The 13,856-nt window shown below is 38.1% G+C and overlaps 3 protein-coding genes across 3 annotated transcripts; all 3 read left to right on the forward strand.

The window, feature by feature from the left end:
* The first annotated feature begins 347 nt into the window (after nt 1-347).
* LOC149247925 (uncharacterized) lies at nt 348-3,004 on the forward strand. Its single transcript, XM_089446219.1, has 2 exons — nt 348-386; nt 2,153-3,004. The coding sequence occupies exons 1-2, from the start codon at nt 348-350 to the stop codon at nt 3,002-3,004; spliced, it is 891 nt and encodes a 296-aa protein (XP_089302345.1).
* A 1,416-nt stretch (nt 3,005-4,420) lies between these two features.
* On the forward strand, nt 4,421-6,190 carry LOC149247926 (uncharacterized). Its single transcript, XM_089446226.1, has 2 exons — nt 4,421-5,129; nt 5,502-6,190. The coding sequence occupies exons 1-2, from the start codon at nt 4,421-4,423 to the stop codon at nt 6,188-6,190; spliced, it is 1,398 nt and encodes a 465-aa protein (XP_089302352.1).
* Nucleotides 6,191-6,621: 431 nt separating this feature from the next.
* LOC149247927 (uncharacterized) lies at nt 6,622-7,728 on the forward strand. The gene has a single exon (XM_089446238.1). The coding sequence runs from the start codon at nt 6,622-6,624 to the stop codon at nt 7,726-7,728; it is 1,107 nt and encodes a 368-aa protein (XP_089302364.1).
* The last annotated feature ends 6,128 nt before the right edge of the window (nt 7,729-13,856 follow it).

A 13,856-nucleotide genomic window follows, 5' to 3' on the forward strand; every position in this document is an offset into this window, starting at 1 on the left:
GAAGCCTTCCTCCTATAAAATAGATTACCAGAACTAAAAATCCCGAGAAAAAGTATGAACAAAAATGAAAAAAGCATGTAATTATCAGAAGGACCAGCTTATGTTTATAGACAAAAATGTAGCATATACCAAGCTAGATTCAACCTATTAACAGCAGTTCATAGGGATATGAAGCCTTGCCCCTTTAAAATAGATTACCAGAACTAAAAATCCCGAGAAAAAGTATGAACAGAAAAGAAAAAAGCATGTAATTATAAGAAAAAATACTGAAGAAAAAATATTGACCTCTATACCACCCCCTCACAACCGCGAGAGAGAGAGCGACAGAAACACCAAGCACGTGAAGTATGCCAACATTACCTTCCGAGGAGAAACTGAGAGTGCAAGTGAGTAGGTTAAACAAAACGGTGAACATATGAGCCACTCCACATAGATGAGGGGAGTGAAAGGCCAGAAAGTCGAGAGACCAAGAAAATTGCAAATGCAGAGGATGAAGTGGTTAAATAGATGGAGATGAAAGTTGTGTGTCCCAGGCCAGGTGTAATGGGAGAAAGATAAAACAAGCATGCATCTGCTACCATGAGAAAATGTGTATGGAGCATGCAAGGTAAGGCCGGATTGTGGAGCAGGAACGTGGCAAAATGTCAATGAAAAGGGAGGAGGCCTAGAAATATGAAGCTCAAGATAGGATCATAGAGGTGGCAAGCTTCATTGGCATACTGTCAACGGACCGAAAACCTGGTTGACTCCCTGCGTCAACAGTCGCTCCCGCTCCGACATCTCCCATCAGTATAAACCATATAAAGGAGTTGTTATTGGTGCTTCTTATACCTTTTCTACTGGTGATGGTTCTATCTTAGTAGCTAGTGTGAGGTCAATAACATCATATGTACAGAGATATGCATATTTTCTTGCTAAACCAATAGATTGAACTGCTACATTTGGACCTGGCACTAAGCAAAGGTCGAAAAATAAAGCAAATAATTATTTCTTAATTCAAATTCATAATGGAGAAACTCACCTGTGTGTTTTCTTTTGGTTTAGGAAAATTGGTGTTATCCCAGTCACCCCTATATATGTTCGGATGCACCACCTAACTGGTTATCTATCTCGCAATTACCAGAATCCAAATAGTGTCAAGATTGATGCTTCCTAATCTATTGTCTTTTCTTTTTCAATCTGTCTTTCACCCCAGAGAATCTGGAGATCTAGTGTCCAGAGTAGTTGTTAAGGTTCCCCACCCAAATCCATTTTTGATTGATTAAGTATCGATCGAAGATCCCTATCCAATTGGCGATGGAGTAGTTTCAGTTAAGGATTCATATTCAATTGCAGATGGAGTAGTTTTAGTTGAGTCACCACAGCCCATGCCCAAGGCAGTAAAAAGACACGAATCATTGACCCAGAGATACTCAACATCTTAGTTAGGAACAAGAGAAGGAGAGGCAATTTTGTGCCGGAACCCAAATGAAATCAGGCCTTTGTCTAGATCTACGCTGAGGATATGAGGCGATAGTAGAATATTGGAGTGAAATCATGTTTGTATTCAAATACAAGGTAAGGTGTTGAGGCGACAGGTGTGCGAGGTTAAGACAAGGTATGTTGTTGAGTGGTAGGCAAGGAAGGAGTAAAGGCGGCATGCAATGCCTGCAGGTTGAGTGGGTAGGCAAAAGTCTGTATATTAAAAAAAAAGGCAATCACATTAAATGTTTCGGACTAATGCTCACTTTAGTTCAATTTTGTAAAAGTTTTAAACTCAAATCAATGTTGGTTCCCTTCAGTTTTAATAAAAATCAAGAAAACCATACATTTTTGTTGGCAACAAGAGGTACAAACTAAAACACTGAGTAAAATTTTATTTTATAAAATAATTTTGTTAAAACTTAGATCAAAATCTTAAATACTTTGGTTGTCAACTGGAATTGATGCTCGGTCAACGGTTACCGATTGCTATAGTACTTGATATGCCAAAAGAAAGGACTAGTAATATTCTATGATTTCAAAATCAATCTATTACAATTAATATATTATTAATAAATAACCAAACTTACCCATAACCCATAGTTTTTTCAAAATAATTGAAATACATCTAGTTTTTTATCACTAACTTTCAACATTCTTTTTTGCGCACGCTCTCAACTCTCCTCTGCAGCGATTAGGTCAGGGATCGCTGCGTGGTCTGTGCCGCCGCCATGGGTGCGCCAGGGGGCGGGGAGCCCTCTCCCCCCCTCCAAACTCTTCTGCAGATGCATTTCGTAACCTCCTGTCTCAGAAAGGGAAAAAACGTCCAACACCTGAAGTCCCGACGTTCATCAAAAAACTTGAAGAAATACCAGAGATTTCTCTACCTGAAGAACAACCGATCAAAATATCTCTTTCCTTGGCTGACAGAGGTTTGGTTGGGCAATTTATGGGTCGATGGCCATCAAAAAAATCGACAGATGAATGGGTTCAACGAAATTGGAGGCCTCTGCTGATGAACAACGTGATTTTTTATGCTGTTGGTAGAGGGTTTTTCATTTTCGAATTCACTACCAAGGAAGACCGTGACCTGGTGTTTAGAAATGGTTCGTATTTCATGGGAAATCAAGGCCTTTTCCTGAACAAATGGACCCCTGACTTCGACCCTTCAGTTGATGTCCCAAAGGAGGTACCTGTTTGGGTCCGGCTCCCCAACCTGCCGATCCACTGCTGGAGCTACCAATCCCTGCAAAAGATTGGAAACGGACTGGGTCGATTCATTGACAATGCTGACAATAGGGGCCAATACACATGCGCAAGAATCTGCGTGGAAGTTGACTTGGAAGCTAGTCTGCTGGAAGCCATTAAACTTATAGTTGGAGATTGGCATCACTTCCAGAAACTGGACTACGAGCAACTTCCCTTTAAGTGCAGAATCTGTCACGAGCATGGTCACTTCCAACAAAACTATCCTAAAGCCCCATCAAGGGGCAAGGTGGAAGAAGAAGGATGGAAAGAGATAAAAAAGGGCAAGGTAGTCTAAAAGCGTTCTAAACAGACAAAATCTAGAACAATGGGGAAACTCCAGTCCAATTCTCAAACCAAACCAATCACAAAAGAAGGCCCCCCCGAGTTGAAAAGGTGAATGTAACAGAGAATCACGAAGAAACTGAAGACCACTTGAATAAACGGAAAGAAACCGTAGAAAAATCAATTGTTCCTCTAACAACTGCTAATCAAAGGGGAACCGAAGGTACTGAGGAGCACATCAATCTAGCCTCTGACTGAGGGGAAGAGTCAGAAGAGAGAGACACCGAATCAGATGGCTCGCAAATCACTCCTATCAAGTCGGCTAGGGGTCGGAAATCCAGGAAGAAACAGAGAGAGGAGAAAACTTATTTGGACGTCCTACAAGGCTCCCAGAAAACTCTCAAAGGAATGATGAACACCAGATCCGAGTGCAAGCAGAGCAGGGCTCCAAAAGGAGCCACCACCTCCCAAGTCAGTAAATAATGAAGTACGTCTCCTGGAACTGCAGAGGGTTAGGCAACAGACTGAAAGAAGAAGCCCTGAAAGACATTGTTAGGATGCATTCGCCTAAAATCCTTCTCATCCAGGAGACAAATATGGAGGATAATCTGCTCCTCCATACTAGTAAGACATTCTGGTGTAAAGGTCTCGGAAGAGCTGTCAGTGCAAGGGGCACCTCTGGCGGGCTTGCCTCCTTTTGGGACAGCTCCAAATATGAACTGATTCAAGAAGAAAACTGCTCTCATTGGATTTTCATCCAGCTCCTCCACAAAGACTCTGGTCAAAAAGTAAGTATGTTCAATCTTTATGCTCCGGTCCTTCCAGTGGAGAAAAAATTTTGCTGGGACTCGCTTTAGTCCTTTCTTTTATTGCACAACCTAGAAAATAACATTATTGCAGGTGACCTGAATGTTACTCTAGCCATTGATGAGAAAAAGGGGGGTTCCCCAGTAACGGATCCAGCTAGAGAATGGGTGGAAGACATAATGCTAGACTGGGATCTTGAGGATATCAAGCCTTCTACTAGGAAATATACCTGGACTAACAAAAGCTTAGGGCCCAACCACATAGCTGCTCGTCTGGACAGATTCCTTGTCCAATCCTCTTTCCTTACATGTGATCTAACAAACTCTTCTAAAATCCTTCCAAACTGCACTTCTGATCATAAACCTATTAGCCTCAGGCTCTCCCTTGATGGAAACCTTGGTCCAATTCCTTTTAGATTCATCCTTCGTGGATCCAGCAAGATGGTTTCCATGAAGTGGTTTCAGAAGCTTGGAATCAGTAGATCTTGGGATCCCCATTCTATGTGTGGGAAGAAAAACTGAGGGGCCTTAAAAGAAGACTCAAGGAGTGGGCTAAAAATCTGAAAACACCCACTGCCAAGAGAAAATAATCCTTAGAAAACCTTGCTGCCCATCAATGTGCAATGGAGAATTCTGTTGTTTCTCAAAGTCTGCTTCAAAGAGAAGTTGAGTTGCAAAAAACTCTCCATAGAGCTAGTAGGGAAGAAGAGGAGTACTGGAGACAAAAATCCAGAAACTTATGGTTACAGGCCGGCGACAAGAATACCAGTTTCTTCCATAAGCAAGCCGAAGCTCGCAAGCAATTCAAATCTATTTCAAAAATTCGCTCCCATGATGCTGTGGTCAAAGATTCTGAAGGCATCAAAAGAGCTGCTTTCACCTTCTTCAAAGAGCTTTATACAGCTCCTGAAAACCCTCCTATAGACTCCCAAGCCTACCCTTTTGATCTAATTCCTCATTGTGTTCACGATTCTGTTAATTCTATGCTGACTGCTCCGATCAGCATGGATGAGCTCAAGAAGGCTTTGGACTGCATGGAGCCGGATAAAGCTCCTAGGCCTGATGGGTTCAATGCCAGATTTTTTCAGACTTGCTGGTCTATAATTAATAAAGACCTTCTGAGAATGGTCAGGAAGTCTCAATCATGTTCCAAGATCAGAGGCAGCACCAACTCGTCCTTCCTTGCCCTGATTCCGAAAGAGAAAGGAGCTTCTGATTTTGGTAGATTTCGGCCCATTTCACTATGTAACACAAGTTATAAACTGATCACCAAAACAATAGCCAGCCGTCTCAAGAATGTTTTGCCGGACATCGTTCTGGAAAATCAAGGAGGTTTCATCAAAGGGAGAAAGATTCTGGACAATATTGTGCTGGTGCAAGAAGCAGTTCATTCAAGTTGCCACCGAAAAGAGAAAGGAATGGTGATAAAGCTCGATTTGGCAAATGCCTTTGATAGGGTGAAACATGATTTCCTCTTTGCTGTTATGAAGAAACTGGGCTTCTCTATAACCTTCATAAATTGAGTGAAATCCTGCATCGCCTCCCCTTGGATTGCACCGCTGGTTAATGGCCGATCAACAAAGTTCTTCAATGCCTCAAGGGGCTTAAGACAAGGTTGCCCGCTGTCCCCGCTCCTCTACGCTATTCAAGCCTCTGTGCTTAGCTTCCAACTTGACTGTTGTCAACAAATCCAATCTCTGCCAGGCCTCAGAATGGTTCCCAATGTTAAAGACATTAACCATGCCCAATTTTCCGATGATACTCTATTTCATGGAGGAGCGAGAATAAATTCTACAAGATCCTTTAATAAGGAGTTGGACATCTACAAGGAGGTCTCGGGCAAGATAAATTATCTAAAAAGCACTATCTTCGGCTGGAACTGCTCGGTCAAGGAACTCGCTGATATTGCCAGGCTCTTAGAGATGAAAGGAATTCAGACCTGGGAGTTTTTTAAATATCTGGGGATTCCAATCTTCAAATCCATTCCTATATTTGCCCACTGGATGCCCCTCTTTGACAAACTAAAACTTAGAATTCAAGCTTGGGGAGCCTCTTGGCTGAACAATGCTGGGAAGGTTATCTTGATGAAATATGTTCTCATAAGTTTGCCTCTTTATCAGCATTCCATTCTACTTGCTCCCAAAACCTTCCTCAGTAAAATGGATAGTCTGCTGAGAAGATTCCTCTGGGAAGGGGGGAAAAATAATGAAAAACGACTTCATTTAGTTAAATGGGACACTATTAAAAAGCCAATTTTGGAAGGAGGTCTTCAATTAAGAGATCTGGGTGCCCAGAATCTCTCCCTAGGATCTAAAATTTTGTGGAATATTGTTGCTGGAAAGGCTAGCTGGAGTAAGAGAGTATTGTGGAAGAAATACTTCAATGGACAGTGACTGAGGTGTTTGGACCAGCCCCCAAAAACCATTAAAGGTTCTCTGATCTTCAAACTCTGTCTTTCTGCTATGGAGCATTTCAGTCACAACCTTTACTGGATACCAGGTAATGGAAAAAAAAATTCAGAATTTGGGATGATACGATCCTTGGTGAACAACCTCTAAACCATGTTGAAGGCCTAGCAAACACTAAAATCTAGCTACAGTCCAACAACCTGAATACCCTGTGGGACATCTCAACTTGGACGGATGATACTGGAAGATGATGGGACAGTTGGTACCTGGGAGAGATTCCCCAAAGGCTACAGGTTGAAGCATCATTTCTTTTAGATAAGCTCCAAGGAAAATCTCCGACCAAAGAAACAGCTAAGGACAAAAGAGCGTGGGGCTACCTCACTAGAAATTTCTCAGTATCTGAAGGTTAAAAAAGTATGACAGCGATTCCTAATGTCCCTCCTGACCCTACTCAATGGATATTTATTTTGGCCTTTCCTTCGCTTCCCAAAATTGACTTCTTCTGCTGGACGTTAGCTCATAACAACATTATCACTAGAGATATTCTGAGAAAACGTGGAATGGAAGGGCCTTCCAGATGCCCTCTGTGTGTGTCAGAGGAAGAGTCTGCTAGCCATCTTTTGTTGCTTTGCCCTTTTGCCCGTGATGTCTGGAGGGGGGTCCTGAGGTCAGGGGCTGACAAAGTTGAGCTTCCTGGTAATATTCCAAACCTGCTTCACAACTGGGCCAATTTATCTCCATTTGGTCTCTCTAAAAAATGCCTCCTCAAGACAGCCTGGATATGGATCCCTAAATTCACCTGCTGGAAGCTGTGGTTGGAGAGGAACAATAGGCTGTTCAGGGATGAAAAATGTACTCCTGGCAAAATTATCACTAAAATCCAAGCTTTATTGGGAGAGACTTTGGATACCAAACCTGCAATAAGGAATGAAGCAGCTTTGGACAGTGAGGAGGAGCTTTGGCTCAAAGATCTTGTTCCAAATCATGTTTTCAAGCCCTTGCCCCCTGCAATTTCCCATGCTAATTGGGAAATCCGCCTGGAAGAACAGGAGTTTATCAAATGGCGCTCTGCATTGGATGAACACTGCCTCTTCTTCGACGGGGCCTCTAAAGGCAACCCCGGAGCTGCGGGTGGGGGTGGGGTTCTTCTGAATCCGGATGGATCAACTGAGTTTCGGTACCAATGGGGGCTGGGCATCGAATCTAATAACAGAGCTGAAGCTCTGGCTCTGTGGCAAGGGCTTAATCTGGCTATCAAAAGGAACTTTCTGACTCTGTCGGTCTTTGGAGACTCCAGGCTGATCATCCAAGCGTTGAACCTCAACTCAAATCCTTCGCAGATTCACTTAGTTTCCATTTTCAAGAAAATCAGGTTTACTCTGGCCCAGTTCCGAAAAATATCCCTTTTCCATATTCTGAGGCACCTGAACACTCAAGCTGACCTTGAAGCCAATCTGGGCTCTACCCGTTGCAGAAGATCCCTGTTAGTCAACTCTGATGAGTCTAATTGCATCATTCCTTAATCTCCTAATGGTCGACCTGTTCACAAAATTGCTTTCAAAACCCAGTCCTGTAAGTTCGATCCATTTCATGCAGTCAAAGGTTTTGATCCCGGTCTCTATCTGGATCGACACGCCAACATCTCTCCCGACTTTTCACGACCTCTGCTGTCTCAGCAGCTGGGCAAGCAATAGGCGGACTCTGTCATCTGGCTCTAAGGGTGATGTTACTCTGAAATGGAGGTTCGTCAAAGTAAAGAAGCAGCCCTCTGGCTTCAGGCTGGGACCTGTCCGTTTTACCGGCTGGTTCATTCAAGCTAAGGGCGTTCAAAGCCGTTTTAACATGCCAGTGCAAAGCCTCCATGGATCGATTAAAAAATCCAACCTCAGCTTCCAAATCTGCAATAAGGAAGATGCAAAGGCTACGCTGGACTATCAAGACCACCACTGCAAGCGTTGTGTAATTTCAATTAAGATTTCAGACATTATGAGGCTCGATTTCCACCGCGACCTCTTTAATTGTATCAAAGAACGAGATCCTTCACTGTGTAACAGGAATCTCAGCTTCAGACATTGTTGTAACGCTCCAGTCCGCGACAGCTGTTTTGCCGCTCATTAATCTCATTAACCATTACAGTCTAAAAAAAATAAAATTCAACATTCTCCATTTATTATTCCTTCCATAAAAATTCATAACTATATAATGCTTTCTTTTCTAAATTATAATCATATATTTATGATATATTATTTAATGATATTTATAATATTTTATTTAATAAAATTTTAAAAGATATATATATATATATAAAATCATTTTATTATGAATCCCATAGTGTTTAGCTTCTAATTATATTTATTTAAAATTTTGTACATTTTAATTATAAGTAATTTTATATAGAAAGGCTATTTATCATGAGCATAGGTATTAAATAATGGTGGTTGTTTTTTATTTAACAATATTTTTTTATATTAATATTTAAAAAAACAAAAAAAACTATTTAAAATATATTTATATTTATGCTTTCACATTTTACTTTATAGATAAATATTGTATTCCTTTTAAATTTGAAATTTACAAGGATATTTTAAAAATGCTTGGTCAATATTTCACTAGGGAGGCCAAGTCATAGCCGAAACCACACTTCTTGTAAAGAGACAAGTGTGATCATGCAAAATTAAGTAAAAGGTATATATACTTAAAAAAATGGGTTAGACTCATCGCAAAATAGAAGTAGATATTGTAAAAACAAAATGGAAATGAGAATAGTAGAGCTAAGCCTACGAAGCAGAGTGAGTAATGACCACTTGAGTACGATCTTTAGAGTTGCCAAAGATGTTTCCTATCAGTGGAGGAATGCCTAGATGTTGTCCAAGACAATCCATGAGCTGATCTATGTCTCTAAAGTGACACTTGAGTGTTCTAGAGAGTGTAAGATATCAACCTTATGCTTGAGACAATCCAACAAAATTTTTCCTAAGAGGATCTTCAAATGAAAATACAAATCAATGGCGTACACGAATTGATTAAACCAACCACAAGTGTGCTCAACATGTAGCACCTAGTTACCCAAATCCTCTAGGACTTCTGTATCTGGAATTTGTTGGCATTAGGAGGCCCCTTCTCATTCCATGCATGCAAAATTTCATCATGGATGGATTCCAGGGTTAGGTCTTGAAACTTGGCAATGAATTCTTGAAACCTGTGACAAAGACATGTATGTCCTTGAAGGCTCATTCCTAATAGTAGGTGGCCCCTCGGCAGACACGTAATCACTTTTGAGGCATGTAAGGAACCATGATTTGATGCTAAGAGGAACTTATGAGAAGATAGATAGGTGGGTGACGTCCTTAGGGTGAAGAGCCCCATAATGACGTGAGAGGAGAATGGAAGCAAGAAGGCGGAGCAAAAGAGGAGATGGTGAAGTAATATGTTGCGATCCAACTATGAAAAAACAAAGAGGGATGAAGAAAATAAATGGAGAGCCTGCGAAGAAAGTTAGATCCATGAGGCAATACCCCATTAGTTAAGGATCAAGGGTGATACAGAGCTACTAGTAGAGTTGGATTGAGAAATACAACTTTAACAATGAGTTGTTCTAGGTGTGTAGAACATCAGAGAAAGAGTGGGCCAATATGGATTGAACATCAATTATGAAATCAAAGATTGTAATTGAATAAGGAATCATACACAAAACATAAACCTTCATACTAGAAGTCATTGCACGAGTCTAACTTCCATAGTGGGTGGTGCGAACCACGCAACTGCCATCTACGCATGATTCAACATTCCAACCTGCATGAAACGCTGAAAATCCAAGAAAAATCCCTGACTTACATACTAGGGGGTCGAAAGGAAATTTTCCCTATAATGCCTAGGATGAAGGATAATTCTGATAAAACTAAATTTGATTAGGGTGGTAATGGAAAATGTGATAGGTCTTGGTCGGGGTTCATTAAGGTGAGCTACCAAAGCTCCCGAGGTTGAATGCCCTCAATTGTGTAAAGAGTGACAAACGATAGAGGAGTTTGTCTAGTATCAGTATCCAAATAGCATTGCACTAGAAGGGGAATCAATATTATAAATATGCTAACCCCGTTCATCTTCCAAACAAAAATATGGCCGTCCTTGAAAAATAATGACTCTTCAAGGTGTCGATGGTACATGGTCTCGGGATCAAGGATATAATATACAACTCACCTTAAGAAAAGTATTATTAACACATGGCAATCATTTGTTTTATTGTTGGGTAATACTACCTATCCCCTGCCATTTACCCACGAAAGCTGATGGCAACCCACACTCATCCCAACCCCTTTAGCATTAAAACACTCCATTTAAATTTTTCTATCCTATCATATTATCACCAAAATATATATATACGTTTATTATTAAATTTTAAAAGGAATATGTATTATTAAGTATTATATATTTACTATTTCGTGTAATAACATTATTTTGATATATATTTTATGAAACAATAGTTATAATTAAATTATAATTATTTAAATTTATAATATAGATTTTATTTATTTATTTTATTTTTTAAGTTATGAAATATTAATATATTCAAAGAACTTAAAAACAAAAGTTTAAACGTTTAGAATATTAAAATTACAAAAATGAAAAATAATAAAAAATCACATTTATATATATGAACAAAATAAACAGTTAATAAACCACTTCAAAGTATTAAATTACCACAATATTCATAATATTGATGGTGTGCAATTTTTATAAAGACTTTAAAATATTACATTACAAGGAGATTTATAATAATAATGTTGTGTAATTTTTAAATTTATGAAAATGAAAGAAATATTTTTTTGGAATTGATTAAAAAATATTAAAATAATTAATTATTTATTAAAATAATAATAATAATTATTATTATTATTACTAATTAAAAATTAGTTTTATTGTGTGATTTTTCTGAAATTTTCTGGTTTATTTTCTTATTTAGTTTGTTTAGAATCTGGCAAGGATTCATTGAAATTACAAGTTTGTCAGGTGAATTTTTCACAATCAAAATGCCCCCGAGTTTTTGAGAGTGTTGAATCCATATAAGTAGTCAAAAAATCAATTTAAGCAACATGAATCAAGCTTTGGCCAGAAATTTTTGGTCGGTCTCAGCTAGAAATCTATTGAAAGCTCTAAAAAGTCACACTTAAAATTTACTCCAATAAAAAATATAAATTATTATAATAAAATAAAATAGTATATATATATATATATATATATATATATATATATATATATATATATATATATAATTATTAGTGTTATTTTATGTAATAAGATTGAATTATATTAACGTTTATATTTTTAAATTTTCTTAATTCAACCTAACTTAAACAAAAGTACTTTTTTCAAACGAAAATTGTAATTTTCGTTATAGATAAGATAATTATATTTGAATACATGCACTTTAATGTAGTAAAAAATTGGCTAAAAAACCATCCAAAATAAATAAAAGAAGGCCCCGTATAAATCCCTTATCATGTCCAAAATATATGTTTATCAAAAGTGATACATATAAAGTAAAAACAACATTACTTACATATCCTGAGTTACCTTGAAATTTTATGAGAGAGTTTGAAATAGGAAGTTTTTTAGCTTGACAAATTATATTTCCATATGCACATCCTCTATGAAAGGCCGATGATAATACTCATAGATGTTTTCATCTACCTTCTTAAAGATCTTCCAAGTTCCCAAAATATTCGTAGGACCTACTTTAGATAGTTTTTTTGTAGTCGAGTTTCTTTCCATGAAGATGAAATTCCTAAGGAGGATGCATTTCCCTCTAGAGTGTTAATCTGTCTAGAATTTATTAATATGTCGCCAGCTAGCCAGTACCTCTTTGTTCAGCCTATCAAGTGGAACATAAACCCAAATATTAATATTATAAACCTTAGGATTAATATTATAAGCCCAAGAGATTAATACTATAAATCCAAGTAGTTAATAAACCTAAGGGATTAATATTATAAACTCAATGGATTATAAACCAAGGGGAATAATTTTAAACCCAAGGGATTAATATTATAAATCTATGTAATTGATAAAACCAAATGATTAATATTAAAAATCCAAGGGATTGATAAATCGAAATGATTGATATTAAACCCCGTGATTAATATTATAAACCCTAATACTGCAAATTATAAACCAATATTAAACTTTAATATTATAAAGTTAATATTAAAAGACCCTAATATTATAAACCTTGTATTAAAATCAAGTTTTGTAATGTAACAATGTGACATTGAATAAATGTCAATGTAATGTAACATTGCAATAATGATTGCTAGATTGATTTTCATATTGAGACAATGTTTTCCATAATTGTGATATTCGATACATTTTTTTACCATCCCAATCTTATAGTATTAAACTGTTGATATTATAAAACCAAGGGATTAACACTAAAAACATAAGGGATTATAAACCAAGGGGAATAATATTAAACCCAAGGGATTAATACTATAAACGCAAGGGGTATAGACCCTACAATAAGTATTATAAACCCTAAAATAAACATTATACCATAAGATTCATATCATGAGCCTGACGATTAATATTATAAACCCAAGGGATTAATAAAACCAAAGCGTTAGTATTAAAAACCCAAGGGATAATAAACACAAGGGAATAACATTAAACCTTTGGAATATAAATCATAAAATTAATAAACCCACGAGATTAATATTGTAAACATTGGGATTAATATTAAACCCTAGGGATAAGGGGAATACGAAATAAAATTAGGGATCGGGAGAGCCGAAGTGACCGGGGTTTCTGAAAATAGCAGAGCACGTCTCGTATGGTGGGCGGCAGAGGAGGGAACTCGGATCCCTCCTACAAAGAAACTGTAGCTAGCAGAAGTAAATAAATGACGGGGAACAACGGAGATTGTTCTAATGAAAGGATGAAGGAGAATGAAAAGGAAATAGGGGGGACCAAAACCAAGGAAAACAACAGCACAACGGACAAAGAGGAAGAAGACAAAAGTCAAGGTTCAAGAGATAAAAATAAAGGACCATGAAAACCAAAAGCAGAAATCACTCCTAGAGTAATATTAAATGATCCTGCTCTGCAGGCACATAGGGAACACATGGGGACCTACGCCATTATCTGTAAATTCATGGGACTATGGCCCACTGAAAAAGCTTTACAAACATGGATTAAGTATCATTGGAAACCCAAAGGAAGCATTGACCTACGTCTTGGGTCAAAGGGATTCTTCACAGTGGTGTTCTCAAACATCGAAGATAAAGACAAAATATTCGAAGGAGGACCCTCCTTTTTTACTATAGCCAGTCTCTATATGAGGCCTTGGAGAATGAACTTTGTACCAAAGAGGGAAACATTCTCTTCGGTACCAGTATGGGTAAGGCTCTACTCTCTACCTCTTGATTACTGGCAAACTGAATCGCTAGCTGCCATTGGAAATAAACTAGGACATTTTGTCAAAGCTTCTGAAGCCACAAGAAGAGGAAAATATACCTCCTTTGCTAGGATATGTGTAGAAATGGATCTGTCAGGTGCGCTTCCGGATGAAGTCATCCTGGAAGTTTTTGATGAGGAATGGGTGCAGATAGTGGACTACGAGCATATCCCTTTCAGATGCCATAGATGCCACAAACATCGA

This window comes from Pinus tabuliformis, chromosome 7, assembly GCF_031772625.1.
Source record: "Pinus tabuliformis cultivar Carrire ecotype Pingquan chromosome 7, CPIR1, whole genome shotgun sequence".
Classification (NCBI taxonomy): Eukaryota; Viridiplantae; Streptophyta; class Pinopsida; order Pinales; family Pinaceae; genus Pinus; species Pinus tabuliformis.